The 16,248-nt window shown below is 40.6% G+C and overlaps 1 protein-coding gene and 1 long non-coding RNA gene across 2 annotated transcripts; both read left to right on the top strand.

Moving 5' to 3' along the window:
* Positions 1-682: 682 nt before the first annotated feature.
* Positions 683-1,678, top strand: LOC127914411 (uncharacterized). Its single transcript, XR_008088244.1, has 2 exons — positions 683-800; positions 1,108-1,678. It is a non-coding gene; the product is annotated as an uncharacterized LOC127914411 (long non-coding RNA).
* A 9,684-nt stretch (positions 1,679-11,362) lies between these two features.
* Positions 11,363-15,302, top strand: LOC118365111 (zinc finger protein 32-like). Its single transcript, XM_035747065.2, has 2 exons — positions 11,363-12,556; positions 14,083-15,302. Exons 1-2 carry the CDS (start codon positions 12,253-12,255, stop codon positions 14,967-14,969), a joined length of 1,191 nt encoding a protein of 396 aa, XP_035602958.1. The 5' UTR covers positions 11,363-12,252; the 3' UTR covers positions 14,970-15,302.
* Positions 15,303-16,248: the final 946 nt, after the last annotated feature.

Raw genomic sequence — 16,248 nt, 5'->3', positions numbered from 1 at the left:
ACCCCCATGTAAATGCATCTTTAAACTGCATTGACTCCTTGTCCAAGTCCTACATCCACTATAAGACAATATGAACCGCATTCAAAGCACTAAATTACCTTTCCTCGAAGCTCCTATCTGATCTACCAGCTCAATAGTGGTCTACTGAAACCATACTCACCATCTCAGGGGGTGCTCAAATCATCAACCACTGACCTCCACACCATCCTCAAAACCAGCAGTCCTCTTTTGGAGGAAGATTGGTCAGTGCTCCTGTATGGCACCAACATTGTGGATTTTCATCCAATACTTCTGGACTATGAGAACATTCTTTGGACAATAAAATTAGGTGAAATGGAAGCTGGCTACAGTCTCAGTTTTATCCTCCAAGACAGTGTGAGGATGTGTAACAACAATACCTGAGGTTTAACTTGATGATCAGGGCCAGATTACCGAATGGGCACGCAGGGCCCCGACCTCCAGGGAATATCATCATAACATCCAAACCTAAAAGTATTGTGGATGTATATTACATTACGTGGACGTTTTACAATTTGTGAGGTCGTTTCATAATTTGTAGCAATGTTTTACATACATTTGTGCATATTTTGTAGAAATTCGTGAGCATTTAAAAAAAAATGTGGTGGTGATGTTTCATTTCAATTTGCTTACTGGTGCTCTTCCATGCCGTCCCTAGGAGGGGTGCGTCACTTGAGTGGGTTGAGTCACTAACGTGATCTTCCTGTCTGGGTTGGCGCCACCCCTTGGGTTGTGCCGTGGCGGAGATCTTTGTGGGCTATACTCGGCCTTGTCTCAGGATGGTAAGTTGGTGGTTGAAGATATCCCTCTAGTGGTGTGGGGGCTGTGCTTTGGAAAAGTGGGTAGGGTTATATCCTGCCTGTTTGGCCCTGTCCGGGGGTATCATCAGACGGGGCCACAGTGTCTCCTGACCCCTCCTGTCTCAGCCTCCAGTATATATGCTGCAGTAGTTTATGTGTCGGGGGGCTAGGGTTAGTCTGTTATATCTGGAGTATTTCTCCTGTCTTATCCGGTGTCCTGTGTGAAATTATGTATGCTCTCACTAATTCTCTCTTTCTCTCATTCTTTCTTTCTTTCCCTCTCTCGGAGGACCTGAGCCCTAGGACCATGCCTCAGGACTACCTGGCATGACGACTCCTTGCTGTCCCCAGTCCACCTGGCTGTGCTGCTGCTCCAGTTTCAACTGTTCTGCCTGCGGCTATGGAACCCTGACCTGTTCCCCGGACGTGCTCCCTGTCCCAGACCTGCTGTTTTCAACTCCCTAGAGACAGCAGGAGCGGTAGAGACACTCTGAATGATCGGCTATGAAAAGCCAACTGACATTTACTCCTGAGGTGTTGACCTGTTGCATCCTCGACAACCACTGTGATTATTATTATTTGACCCTGCTGGTCATCTATGAACATTTGAACATCTTGGCCATGTTCTGATATAATCTCCACCCGGCACAGCCAGAAGAGGACTGGCCACCTCTCATAGCCTGGTCCCTCTCTAGGTTTCTTCCTAGGTTCTGGCCTTTCTTGGGAGTTTTTCCTAGCCACCGTGCTTCTACACCTGCATTGCTTGCTGTTTGGGGATTTAGGCTGGGTTTCTGTACAGCACTTTGAGATATCAGCTGATGTAATAAGGGCTTTATAAATACATTTGATTTGAAATTTGATTTGATGTATGCTCCTTAAACCCAATGAGGAGATGGCACGTGGGTATATGCTCCTAAAAACCAATGAGGAGATGGAAGATGCAGGACGTGCAGCATGTCCAGTGTCACAAATAGAACCAAGTTCTATATTAGCACCTGGCTAAGCAGATGCTCAGTGTGGGTGCAATGATTGAAAAACATATGTGTACATTTATTTTGCAACGCACGCGACCCGTCTGGTCTGGTCAGCATGTTACAGAGATAGACAGGACTCCAGTCATGTCATACTGCAAAACACCACTAGATGCCGGACATACCATTTGCATAGATGGGACTATAACTGAGAATTCATGTGAAATCCATTCATGAGAAAATTTAAAGAAAGGAAAAGGGGGATAGCTGAGTTAGAGCACAAGTGGAAAAGCATAGTCACTGGTGGGGACAAAAATAATGTTTGCTTCTTACCGCCACTGGATTTGGGCTTTGTTGCCCTTGTTTACAGTGACCTAAATAATGCTCAAGTAAAAGATGGTGCCCCACAAACACGACCACCCAGAGTTTATACCATTGGTTTCTATTCTACATCCAGCTTCTCATGGTGCATTTACATACAGGATTTACCCCAGTATTTTACCCATGGATCTGGTAGACCTGCTCTCACTTCAGGCCAAGGCAATGCTCTGTGTTCTTTTCAGCTGCCTTTTACATAACAATGGCTAACTGAACTTTAACACCTTCTCACAGAGCAACAGACTTGAATGATTCAGAGATTGTTAATGCCCTCGCCATAAGTCTTTAGAGCTGACATTAACATAAAACACTGGCGAAACCCTGGAGTATGGGTAAATCTATATGGAAAAACACCACTAGAGGGAGCCACAACCCAACATATGATCATGGATCCACAAATCTATCAGCCAGAGTCAAAATTCCTGCAAGGTCTAACAAGTCTCACGTCAGAATTCGACGTTCATCCATGTTTCTCAAACTTCAAATTTCAAAGTTATTCCAAATGTAAAATCTCAAAGTGATTAAGGTTAAATGTAGGGATTAGGGTTAGGTTTAGGCATTACACTTGGTTAAGGTAAGGGATAAGGTTTGGGATAGGCTTAAAACAAAACTATCAAAAATGACTTTCTATCGCTGGATTCAACCATGAAACCTTTGGAACCAGAGGCAGATGCTTTTCCACATCAACAATGTCCTAGAAAAAAAAAACTTTACTTTAAGGTAACAGCGCTCACTGTTGCCCCTAGTGACCGGTTTCCACGTCATATCCTGAAATCCTCAGCCATGGATGGATGTTGAATACAGACTTGTATCACGGGTGATCAGCCTGCAAAACTCTGATTCCATTCCAGTCTGGCTCAACCTCAGCAAATGTTGTAATTGGACATTTGAAAACATAGAAAATCCAATTCAATGATATTGTTGTTTCCTGAACTGAGTGAACTCATGAACTGCATTTTACTTCATTTTCAGAGTTAATGGAGTTGAAATGGAATGAAGGGCATCCCTGCTAACCATGGTCCTTCCCTGTAAAGTCTAGACCTTTCCCATCAAAACCCCAAGCCCCCATCCTTGTCTACAGTGCCTTCAGAAAGTATTCATACACCTTGACTGATTTCATGGCGCTCTTCTGCGCATCAATTACTTCACAAAATTCCGCAAACGTGAAAGCGCCAAAAATAATAAGATTGTAAATATGTGTGCGAGTTAGAGATTTGAAAGCCGACGCTTTCATCCAAAACGATGTATAGTAATGTATAGTATAGTAATGTATAGTAATGCGTACATACATTTTACTTTTGGGTGGCCCAGGGAAATTAGACTTTTTCGAGCTTTTAGAAGCCATTTTTGTATCTATTTCTTTGTAATACTGCATGTATTCAATCATTTCGAATTGATCCCTTCCCAATGGGCACATACATCAATTCAATTTTTATTCCACACTGGTTCAACGTAATTTCATTGAAATTACATGGAAACAACATTGATGCCCAGTGCGTTTATTGTGTCACAGTGAATTTTATAATCTGCAGTCAATTTAATTATATTTTCATGTGCCATGATTCTGACATCTCACATATGATCCACATAGGATTAAGCTACATAATTACAGTGGTGCAGTAAATGTAATCTCAATTCAAAACGATGTGCATATACTGTACATATAGCCAATATAGCTATTAAACACATGTTCAGTGACTGTAATCTGTGACGCAAGTGGCCTAATATGTTTGTGACGTTCCATGGAACCCACGGTATTGTTTAAAACTAGATTCTGATTGGCTTGCAGGTTATTCTACAGTGTAAATTATAAATGAAAACGAACTCAAATTACTCCAGTCAAGTGATTAATCGTAAAATTGAGTTGTTTTGACTGAGCAGTCCAATGGCCAATGCTGTTTTTGGACTATGAGACCCTCTGCTATATACTATGATGAGCCAATAACATGCATAGATTGTGGATTAGGCATTGCACAAGTCCGTGTCTAGGTCAGAATATAAAGTTGCTATTTACTCAAGTCAAGTGATTAATCGTAAGAGTTAGTTGTTTTGACTGTCAAAACAAATAACATTGATGGAATATTCCAAATTACAATGGCAATTATGTATCACAAATTCACAATATTACTTGTATTTCAATGATTCATCCAGGCCCAAGACATAAAGTCGCCTGAAAGCTGTGTAGCAATCGTTCCATTGCTGACCCATAGGATGGTAATCACATAAATGATTGGCTTAATCTAGAATCATGGATACCTTTCATGTGAGTACTCATGTAACGGATGTGAAACAGCTAGTTTAGTTAGCGGTGGTGCGCGCTAATAGCGTTTCAATCGGTGACTTCACTTGCTCTGAGACCTTGAAGTAGTAGTTCCCCTTGCTCTGCAAGGGCCTCGGCTTTGTGGAGCGATGGGTAACGATGCTTCGTGGGTGACTGTTGTTGATGTGTGCAGAGGGTCCCTGGTTCGAGGGGAAGGTCTAAAGTTAACATGGACCAATATTTTCATGGAGGTAAGCACTACACTTCTGATGGGTTTAAAGATTGTATTACATTATCTAAAAGTGAGAAAGTAAACCCCAGCTGTTATTCTTTTCACAGGGAAGGACAATCCCCATTATGCCATGAATGTTTCATTGCCGAAGAACTATAGATATGTTTCCTCTAATTTGGCTCCCCTTCCTCCAACAGTGAGCAAGATCTGCCAGTTCTATGCGATAATATCAGATGATATGACTATTTTATGCAGAAATAGTTTGGAGAAATAGTTTGGTGATTGGTCAAATTTGCAAGCCCTCACATAATATGCAGGGAATTGTTGATTTTGCAATCAAAACAATGCGATGTCAGAGTCCTGGAGTAACCTCCCAGTAATCCCTGTGACTGCGTGTAGGTTAAGATTGGGTTGTAAAACAGAGTATCAGAGCGAGACGTTCCTACCTGTCAGCTAGTAATTGTTCTGTATGGTGACATGAGCAGAGTGGCCTGACTTTTCCCACTTATTACAGATGTCCGACTTAGATATGTTGAGCATCCTGCTATGATGTCCATCACCAAGCCGGAACACTCCGAGGCCAACCCTCAGTGCCAGACTGGAAGCCAGCTGGTGGCTGAGCCCGAGACCCCTGCTGTTCACAATAATAGTGGAATCTACCTGAGGACAAAGACAGATCTGTAAGGAACTGGTTATTAACACTATATTCTATGTAGAGACAATTAAGTGGATTTTAAAAAATATATTGTGGCTTGCTTCACATTGCTAATACCTTCTTCCTCAGATTGTCTGGGATCCAACTCTGCACAGATGGGTTAACAAAACTGAGCCCAACATTCGGTATTGCAATATTTAGGAAAGACAATGACATACAATTTTAGGCAATTATCAATATAATGCATTACATAGTGTGCAGCTGTGATAATTTTAGGTAATATACTCTCTCTCTCTCTGTCTCTCTCAATTTCAATTAAATTCAAAGGGCTTTATTGGCATTGGAAACATGTGTTAACATTGCCAAAGCAAGTGAGGTAGATATACAGTGTTGTAACGACGTACAAATGGTTAAGGGTACACAAGGGAAAATAAATAAGAACAAATATGGGTTGTATTTACAATGGTGTTTGTTCTTCACTGGTTGCCCTTTTCTTGTGGCAACAGGTCACAAATCTTGCTTCTGTGATGGCACACTGTGGAATTTCACCCAGTAGATATGTGAGTTTATCAAAATTGGATTTGTTTTCAAATTCTTTGTGGATCTGTGTAATCTGAGGGAAATATGTCTCTCTAATATGGTCATGCATTGGGCAGGAGGTTAGGAAGTGCAGCTCAGTTTCCACCTCATTTTGTGGGCAGTGAGCACATAGACTGTCTTCTCTTGAGAGCCATGTCTGTCTACAGCGGCCTTTCTCAATAGCAAGGCTATGCTCACTAAGTCTGTACATAGTCAAAGCTTTCCTTAAGTTTGGGTCAGTCACAGTGGTTAGATATACTGCCACTGTGTACTCTCTGTTTAGGGCCAAATAGCATTCTAGTTTGCTCTGTTTTTTGTTAATTATTTCCAGTGTGTCAAGTAATTATATTTTATTGTTTTCTCATGATTTGGTTGGGTCTAATTGTGCTGCTCTCTCTCTCTCTCTCTCTCTCTCTCTCTCTCTCTCTCTCTCTCTCTCTCTCTCTCTCTCTCTCTCTCTCTCTCTCTCTCTCTCTCTCTCTCTCTCTCTCTCTCTCAGGCCATGAAAAAGACATAGGATAGGACATTGACTCCTGAGTGTTGAACTTATGCCCACTCTACAGCCACCCTGGTTGTTATATGACCCTGAGGGTCATCTACGAACGTTGGAACATCTTGAAAAACCATAAAGGGCACATGTACTCTTAAATGTCCACTCAAAGCATGGTACCTCTATATAATTTTGTTTCTAGGTTTATGACTTCTAGGGAGTGTTTCCAAGAGGCTGTGCTGAGGCATTGATAGGTATTAGATTTTTATAGACAGGGTATCTGTAAAACACATTGTGACAACTATTGAAGATGCAAAAAAGGGGTTTCAGCAATACATTTGGTTGACAGATTTGTATTATTATAAAAAGTAATATAACATTATTATCAGAACTTTATTATTGTTATGTTACATGCAAGACATACCCAGAAATGTCAACATAAACAACTTACAAGAATGTGTTTACCAGGCAGTGTTCCTTTTTGTCGGACTAACACACTGTAGAGTTTCCTATTTACTAAAGAACAATCACTAAGACAAAACACAAAAAGTTGTAATATAATATGTATACATGTCATTCTATACTGAAAACAGGTACATTCTGAAAGATTTTTGGAGGTTGATGTGATAACACATGTTTTTATTCATCTTACAATTTAAGATAATAGTGTTTATTTATACTTTACTTAAATTGTATTATTTATCGTGTCTCATACCAGGCTAATAATACACTACCAAGCAATGCAAACAGCTGTGGAATTAACCCCTAACCGGTGTGTCTTTTTAGGGGAATCAATAATTGATCAAAAATACCAATATTACGACATATGCACAGGCATATGCAAAACCATAAAACTCCGACAAGAAAACAATGAAAACCTTAACATGACTACATGCATTGTCATTATTTTAGTTACCATCCACCAATGGTTGAATTGGGTACTTTTTCTTTGTACATGCACCCAGACTCCAAGTGGCTGGAGCCATAGGTACAGTTGAAGTGTACCTATGATAAAATTACAGACCTCTACATGCTTTGTAAGTAGGAAAACCTTCAAAATTGGCAGTATATCAAATACTTGTCCTCCCAATTGTATGTGTTGCTTTGGCACATATATGTTCATTGGTTTTGCAAGAGTCTGTTGATTGGTCAGTCATTGGGTTAATTTGTTTTGCAATGTGGCGGACTGCAATAGCATCGAATAGTCCCCACGATATGCAACTGTTCAGGGAAGTCAGGAACAAATACACGCAGTCAGTCAGGACAGCAAAGACTAGCTTTTTCAAGCAGAAATTTGCATCCTGTAGCTCTAACTCCAAAAAGTTTTGAGACACTGTAAAGTCCATGGAGAACAAAAGCACCTCCTCCCAGCTGCCCACTGCACTGAGGCTAGGTAACACCACTGATAACTCCATAATAATCGAACATTTCAACAAGCATTTCTCAACGGCTGGCCATGCCTTCCTCCTGGCTACTCCAACCCCGGCGAACAGCTCCGCCTCCCCCGTAGCTACTCGCCCAAGCCTCCCCAGCTTCTCCTTCACCCAAATCCAGACAGCAGACGTTCTGAAAGAGCTGCAAAACCTGGACCCGTACAAATCAGCTGGGTTAGACAATCTGGACCCTCTCTTTCTAAAACTATCCGCCGCCATTGTTGCAACCCCTATTACCAGCCTGTTCACCCTCTCTTTCGTATCGTCTGAGATTCCTAAAGATTGGAAAGCTGCCGTGGTCATCCCCCTCTTCAAAGGTTGTGACACCCTAGACCCAAACTGTTACAGACCTATATCCATCCTGCCCTGCCTATCTAAAGTCTTTGAAAGTCAAGTTAATAAACAGATCACTGACCATTTCGAATCCCACCGTACCTTCTCCGCTGTGCAATCCGGCTTCCGAGCCGGTCACGGGTGCTCCTCAGCCACGCTCAAGGTACTAAACGATATCATAACCGCCATAGATAAAAGACAGTACTATGCAGCCGTCTTTATTGACCTGGCCAAGGCTTTCGACTCTGTCAATCACCGTATTCTTATCGGCAGACTAAATAGCCTTGGTTTTTCTAATGACTGCCTCTCCTGGTTCACCAACTACTTTGCAGACAGAGTTCAGTGTGTCAAATCGGAGGGCCTGTTGTCCGGACCTCTGACAGTCTCTATGGGGGTACCACAGGGTTCAATTCTCGGGCAGACTCTTTTCTCTGTATATATCAATGATGTCGCTCTTGCTGCGGGCGATTCTCTGATCCACCTCTACACAGACGACACCATTTTGTATACTTCTGGCCCTTCCTTGGACATTGTGCTAACTAACCTCCAAAAGAGCTTCAATGCCATACAACACTCCTTCCATGGCCTCCAACTGCTCTTAAACGCTAGTAAAACCAAATGGATGCTTTTCAACCGTTCGCTGCCCGCACCCGCCCGCCCGACTAGCATCACCACCCTGGACGTTCCGACCTAGAATATGTGGACAACTATAAATACCTAGGTGTCTGGCTAGACTGTAAACTCTCCTTCCAGACTCATATTAAACATCTCCAATCCAAAATCAAATCTAGAATCGTCTTTCTATTTCGCAAACAAAGCCTCCTTCACTCACGCCGCCAAACTTACTATCCTTCCGATCCTCGTCTTCGGCGATGTCATCTACAAAATAGCTTCCAACACTCTACTCAGCAAACTGGATGCAGTCTATCACAGTGCCACCCGTTTTGTTACCAAATCACCTTATACCACCCACCACTGTGACCTGTATGCTCTAGTCGGCTGGCCCTCGCTACATACTCGTCGCCAGACCCACTGGCTCCAGGTCATCTATAAGTCTATGCTAGGTAAAGCTCCGCCTTATCTCAGTTCACTGGTCACGATAACAACACCCACCCATAGCACACGTTCCAGCATTCACCATTCAGGACTGTTTCGGTTTTCGTTTCCATTCACTTTGCTATTTTTGTATTGAGTCATGTTCAGTTATTATTAAAGTATCATGGACACTTACAACGCTGCCTATTGGTCCGATCCTTGCTACTCCTCCTCAGAAGAGGAAGAGGAAAGCCATTACAGAATTATTAAAGAGATGCTTTGGTCCTTCTGTAGCTCAGTTGGTAGAGCATGGCGCTTGTAACGCCAGGGTAGTGGGTTCGATCCCCGGGACCACCCATACGTAGAATGTATGCACACATGACTGTAAGTCGCTTTGGATAAAAGCGTCTGCTAAATGGCATATATTATTATTATTATTATTATTACTTTACATTGAAATACAGATAGAGATGCAGTAGTCCCAGAGTTAATGATCCAAGGTCAGTTTTGCATTTCACCTCCTGATTGATGACTAACAATGTTAGAATAAAAAAGAAAAACACAAGGCTTAAACATGCTCTCTCTCTCCATCTGTCTCTCGTCTGCAGATATGTTTTGATGTGAGAGGATGCCAACCCCCAGTCCCATCCTCGCCACCTCACCCGTTTTTAAGATGACCTTTGGGCCGATGAGAGACACTGAACTGAGAGAATATTTAGGTAGCACTGTGATTCATCAATCATGTGCTGCCTTCCCTGCTCCTATGTTCTTACCTCTTTCCCCTTCTGTCTTTTACACCTCTCTCGCCACCTCCTCTTTTTTTATAATGCACGACATCTGTGCGTTGAAGTACAGATTGAACTTGTATTTATATCATTTTTATAATGAGCTTTTCAATAAAGTGTTTCACATTCTCTACTGGTTGAAATGAAGTGTAATGTGATGAAATACTCCACCTGTCCTGTGTTTATCAGATCAATGCAGATGAAGGAAATTAGATATTGAGATGAACCGGTGTTAAGAGTATTTACATGATGCATAGGAAATGTAGTGTACTGTTTTTTAAAATTCTATCTCTGTATATATGAATTAACTAGTTAAATCACGTTTCTAGTCTATTAGTTACAATGTGTAACCATTGATGTCCCAGGACCAAGATTGGTAAACACTGTTGAAGTGTATAATTGTAATACATACATGCAGACACAGCATCATTCAAAGACTGGAATTTGATACTCCTGGTATTGGATATGACTGAAAAGAAATCTTAAAGACATTCATACTTAAACTGCACCTTTATTTGCCAAGGTAGAGTACATGATCAGATAATATATTAAATGTACAGGCTACAATGTGGGGATCTCATGCATGGTAATAACTACATGTATATATGACTTGCATCCTTGGCACAACATGGTATTATATTCTACTCAATCCATAGGCTTCATTAATGTCATTCAGGCTGTTTTGAAGTTGATACAACTGGCTATGATAGCTGAGGTTCATAGCTAGGTTCTGAACTAAAATGTATACCAAATGTTTGGGTCCATACACAGATCGGCTAGATATCTAGCTACACATCCATAGGCATACAGGGATTTTAATCATCCACTGCACAATAAGCAAGAACATATTATTGTGAATTTTTCAGTACATATGTAGCAATTATTTATTTCAGAAGGAGCCAGCGAAACTAGTGCTCTATGTGCTCTAGGTCATTGGACACCAATTAGACATACACGTGGTTATTCTTGTTACTGTCCAACTATGGTTACACCTCTTGGGTATTTTCCAGAACAGGGGTTCCCCTTTCAGTGGAGTCAGCAGGATGTCATGTATTGGTTATTCTTGTCGAGTGCCAAGGTCTGTTGCTATGGTCCTACATGCATGAAAGTATTTATGTGAGACTACAGGTTCCATGTCCTAATATGGAGGCAGTAGGATGACGGTGGCTAAATGCCAGAGGTGATGAGCCAATAAGAGGAGTTACTATGAGTGTGACGTAAGAAGGACCAATGTTGAAAACGTGTGCTGGAAGGTAGTTGTCCGGCTCGGCTTTTATTATGAAGTAATAAAAAGTATATTTGAACTCACATGCTCCGGTATTTGTGATTTGTGAATTAACTTTATGATTTAAAAAAATGCATAATCGTTTGTCTCTACATTAACTAAGATGCGATGGAACGGTTGACGAATTATACTATAGCTGAGATCCCAATACCCATGTAAACATAGCTTACTCTCAGATCTATAAGGTCAGATCCCATGTAAACATAGCTTACTGACAGATCGATAAGGTCAGATCTCAATACCCGTGTAGACATAGCTTACTGACAGATCAATGAGGTAAGATCCCAATACCCATGTAAACAAAGCTTACTGACAGATCAATGAGGTCAGATCCCAATACCAATGTATTGCGAACAGGTCGATTGTAGCGGTAGTCGTTTCGATGGTGACGTACTTTACAGTTATTTCGACCGCGGTGGTTATTGGAGTCGTGGTTTCCTGGAAGGAACCGTTGTTGTGCATCATCTTTCAACGCTCCAATACCTGATAATGTACCAAACCTGTATTTGCTATTTGGGAATTCAACTTTAATTAACCTGAAAGCGTGGCTTCATAGTAGAAACATCTGTTGGGTTGGTAGAATGTGGAAATACCCACCTCATTGGTTAATATTCCCTGAAAGAAATGTAAAAATTCATTTTTTGGTCTGGAAATAAAATAAACATTTATCTACGTTAACCACTCCAGTCAACAGATGGCGATGTGCGTCTTTCAGGCGACGCAATCAGCGTGACGTATAATTTAGTGGACGGGACGCTTCTTCAATAACATCTAGTCAGCCACCGCGGTAATTTCCTAGCCGAAACATTCAAGCTGTTTAGACTGCATCGGTGCATATTTCCCTCTGTATTTTAAGCATCATTCTGTCATATAACTAATTTCCCCATTTAATGTCATATTTCCGTTTAGTCGGGTAACGGTAGCTGGCTTGATAAATTAGCCTATCACTAGGCTAGTCGCTAACTAGCAAGGTTAGCTGGCTACCACCTCCTACTACCATGAGCTCGCCAATCTACTGCCCTCCTGCTAAAGAAGAGGAGGTCTGCTGGACGGAGAAAGAGGGTCTGTGGCTGAACATTGTCGTGAAAGAGGAGGATATCACAGTAAAACAAGAAGTAGAGGGTGAAGCTGTTACAGTGAAAGAAGAGAAAGACGCGTTCAAAGTGAAAGAGGGGGAGGATGTTACAATAAAAGAGGAGGATGCAGTTTTTGGAGTGAAGGAGGGAGAGATAACTGTCACATTGAAGGAGGAGAAGGAAGAACAGGAGGAGGAGGAGGAGACAGGCGATCTGATTAAAACCAGTAAGTACTGTCTTAAAAACAGGAGCACAAACTATTGTTTAACTGATGCATGGTTTTAAAGCAGCATTCTACTGAATGTTTATGCTTGAATATGTTATTATTTAATGTAGGAATTGATAACTACACACTGTAAGATGTGTATACCACCAAAGAGCGGGTCACCAACAAAACCTTAACAATGGATTAGAAAATTCACAACTTTAATGTCACTCAGAATTGACAAACAAGTTATAAATGATAGGTGATGTGTGTTGCTATAGTAACCCGTGGGGGTGATGTGTGTTGCTATAGTAACCCATGGGGGAAGTGAACACCCAGACAGTGAACATCTTTGAAAACAAAACCATGAATGCATTTCTTCGTTACCCAGAAAGAATTTGAGGTTGAGATTTAAAATAGCTGCATTGGCCCTTTAATGTAAGATACATACTGCTTCTTATGTGTTTTATTTATCCAACATAACTACCTTACTGTGATAGCTTTCAATTAAAATAGTCAACAAGAAACACAAATAATTATTATAACTTTGACTACATACACACTTCTAGCTAGCTGACCACCGATTTTTATTGCAATTCATGTAAGTTAAATTAGGTTATGAGAGTTTTATTATAAAATTTGAATATACAACCTTTAACCTCTGAAATATAGCTGATGGGTTTGCTAATGTTGCTAGTTTAACGTAGTTGCTAAATGTTGATAGAACTGCCTAGTAACCAAAAAGGAAAGAAATTGTAAGTGTTAGATAAAACACATCACGAAAACAGCTGAATGTTGTCAAGCTATAGATATGTTAATAGACTGAGCTCTATTATCTGACATTATCTATTATTAGAGCTTTGCTCAGCCTATAAACATGGCAGAATATATTATTATAGAGCTCTGCTCAGTCTATAAACATGACATTATCTATTATTATAGAGCTCTGCTTAGCCTATAAACATGACAATATATATTATTGTAGAGCTCTGATCAGCCTATAAACACGACATTATCTATTATTCTAGAATTCTGCTCAGCCTAAAATACGACATTATGTAGCCTGGCAGGTAGGAGCGTTGGGCCAGTATACGAAAGGTTGCTGGATAAAATCCCCCTGAGCTGACAAGGTAAAAAGCTGTCATTCTGCCCCTGAGCAAGGCAGTTAACCCACTGTTCCCCGGGCGCCGATGACATGGATGTCGATTAAGGCAGCCCCCCGCACCTCTCTGATTCAGAGGGGTTGGGTTAAATGCGGGACACACATTTCACTTGAATCCATTCAGTTGTACAACTGACAAGGTATCCCCCTTTCCCTATTTTAGAGCTTTGCTCAGCCTATAAACATGATAGAAATATTTGATTTTATGTTCTACATTATTATTATTAGGGCGGCCACCAGGTTTTTATTAAAGTATGGAATGTTCTGAAAACTGACTTCAGGTTTTTGAGGAATCTAGCTTCACAGGAAGGCAGTTTTATTTTATGGAGGTTTAATTCAGTTCTCTGTTTAGTATTTAACTAAATACTCTGTTTGTCTTTGGTAGGAGAGGGACCAGACTCTCACTCTGACAGTGGGGAGAGTCCTGCAGGGGAATCGGACCCAGAGACGCCCAAACCAGCGAGACAACACCGCTGTTCCCAGTGTGGAAAGAGTTTTAAGTGGTTAAGGAACCTCAAAGCACATGAGAGAACGCATACAGGAGAAAACCCTTACAATTGCTGCCACTGTGGAAAGAGTTTTACCAAGTTAGGGAACCTAAAAGAGCATGAGAGGACACACACAAGAGAAAAGCGTTTCCAATGTTCCCAGTGTGGAAAGAGGTTTACCCAGTTACGGTACCTGAAACAACATGAAGAAATACACACAGAAGATAGGAAGACCTACCACTGCTCTCAGTGTGGAAAGATATTTACTGGGTTAGGGAACCTGAAAATACATATGAGAATACACTCTGGAGAGAAGCCTTACCACTGTTCCCACTGTGTAAAGAGATTTACTCAGTTAGGGAGCCTGAAAACACATGAGAGGGGACACACTGGAGAGAAGCCTTATCACTGTTCCCACTGTGAAAGGAATTTTAGGTGGTATGCGAGCCTGAAGGAGCATGAGAGAATACACACAGGAGAAAAGCCTTACCGATGTTCCCGGTGTGAAAAGAGTTTTACCCATCGAGGGAGCCTGAAAGCGCATGAGAGAATACACTCAGGAGAAAAGCCTTACCAATGTTCCCGGTGTGAAAAGAGTTTTACCCGGTTAGGGAGCTTGAAAAGGCATGAGAGAAAACACACTAGAGAAAAGCCTTTCCAACATACTAATACACAGGAGGAGAAGACATACCACTGCTCTCATTGTGAAAAGACATTTTCCCAGTCAAAGGATCTGAAATCACACGAGAGAATAGAGAGGCTGTGTTCTGACTTATGTTTTTGATTGAGAAATTTTGTTTTTGTTCATGCTACATTAAATCATATTGTATGAATGAAATCATACTGAAAAATAGGTCTACGTTTTCTTTTCCAGCTCAAAACATGATCATGTCGAAAGTCAGATTATAAGAGTTAACAAAAATATATGATGTTTTAATTATGAACTTAAGATTGATTGAATGCAAGTGTAAACCCTGAAATGTTGTTCACTATATAGTTGGGATTTTTCAAACATGTTAATTATTAAATATATTGATATTAGTATTTAGTCATTAAGATTGTCATTGTAAATGTGTATTGGTTCTCAATTGACATATCTGATTAAATAAAGATGAAATAAAAGGGAAGTCTATTTGATTCTAAGTTCAGACATATAAACTATTTTTAAGATGCTGCATCGTGATTCTCCAAACTCACTTCAAAAAGAGAGACTTGAGGATGGGACCTGTTTGTGACCTCACTGCTATTTCCAATCTGAGTGTTCCATTCAATCCTTTCCTCTATTTAGAATCTAATAGTGTTCCATTCCATCCTTTCCTCTGTTTAGAATCTAATAGTGTCCATTCCATCCTTTCCTCTATATAGAATCGAACTATTCATTCCATCCTTTACCTCTATTTAGAATCTAATAGTGTCCACTCCATTCTTTCCTCTATTTAGAATGTAACAGTGTTCCTTTCCTCTATATAGAATCTAATAGTGTCCATTCCATCCTTTCCTCTATTTATAATCTAATAGTGTCCATTCCATCCTTTCCTCTATTTAGAATCTAATAGTATCGTTCCATCCGTTCCTCTATAAAGAATCTAATAGATTTCCATTCCATCTTTTCCTCTATATAGAATCTAATAGTGTCCATTCCATCCTTTACTCTATTTGGAATCTAATAGTCCATTCCATCTTTTCCTCCATTTAGAATCTAATAGTGTTCCATTCCTTCATTTAAGCCACTGTAACAGTTGTGTTTAATCATGTTGACTGGCAAAGGAGACGTTACAGCATGCCTGCCAACTGTTTATAAAGTCAAAAGCTTGATATGTTGAATGTAACCAGGTTTGTGCAGATTGCTTTCAGAGGTATGCTGTACCCAGAGTAATGGAGGACACTATATTTTTTGTTGAGTGCCCGGAATTATTATAATCAAGGAGAAGGTGGGGATTTGAACTTTTAGTCCGGTTTTATTGTACAATCTTTTCCCAAGAATTAAATAGAATATGTTCCTTATTTCATCAAAAGTAGATCCATAAAATTGGCACACTTCCAGCAATTTGCATGGGTTTTTT

This window comes from Oncorhynchus keta, chromosome 32, assembly GCF_023373465.1.
Source record: "Oncorhynchus keta strain PuntledgeMale-10-30-2019 chromosome 32, Oket_V2, whole genome shotgun sequence".
Taxonomy (NCBI): domain Eukaryota; kingdom Metazoa; phylum Chordata; class Actinopteri; order Salmoniformes; family Salmonidae; genus Oncorhynchus; species Oncorhynchus keta.
Note: the sequence above shows the minus strand (reverse complement) of the source record. Positions and strands in the feature narration are given on the sequence as shown.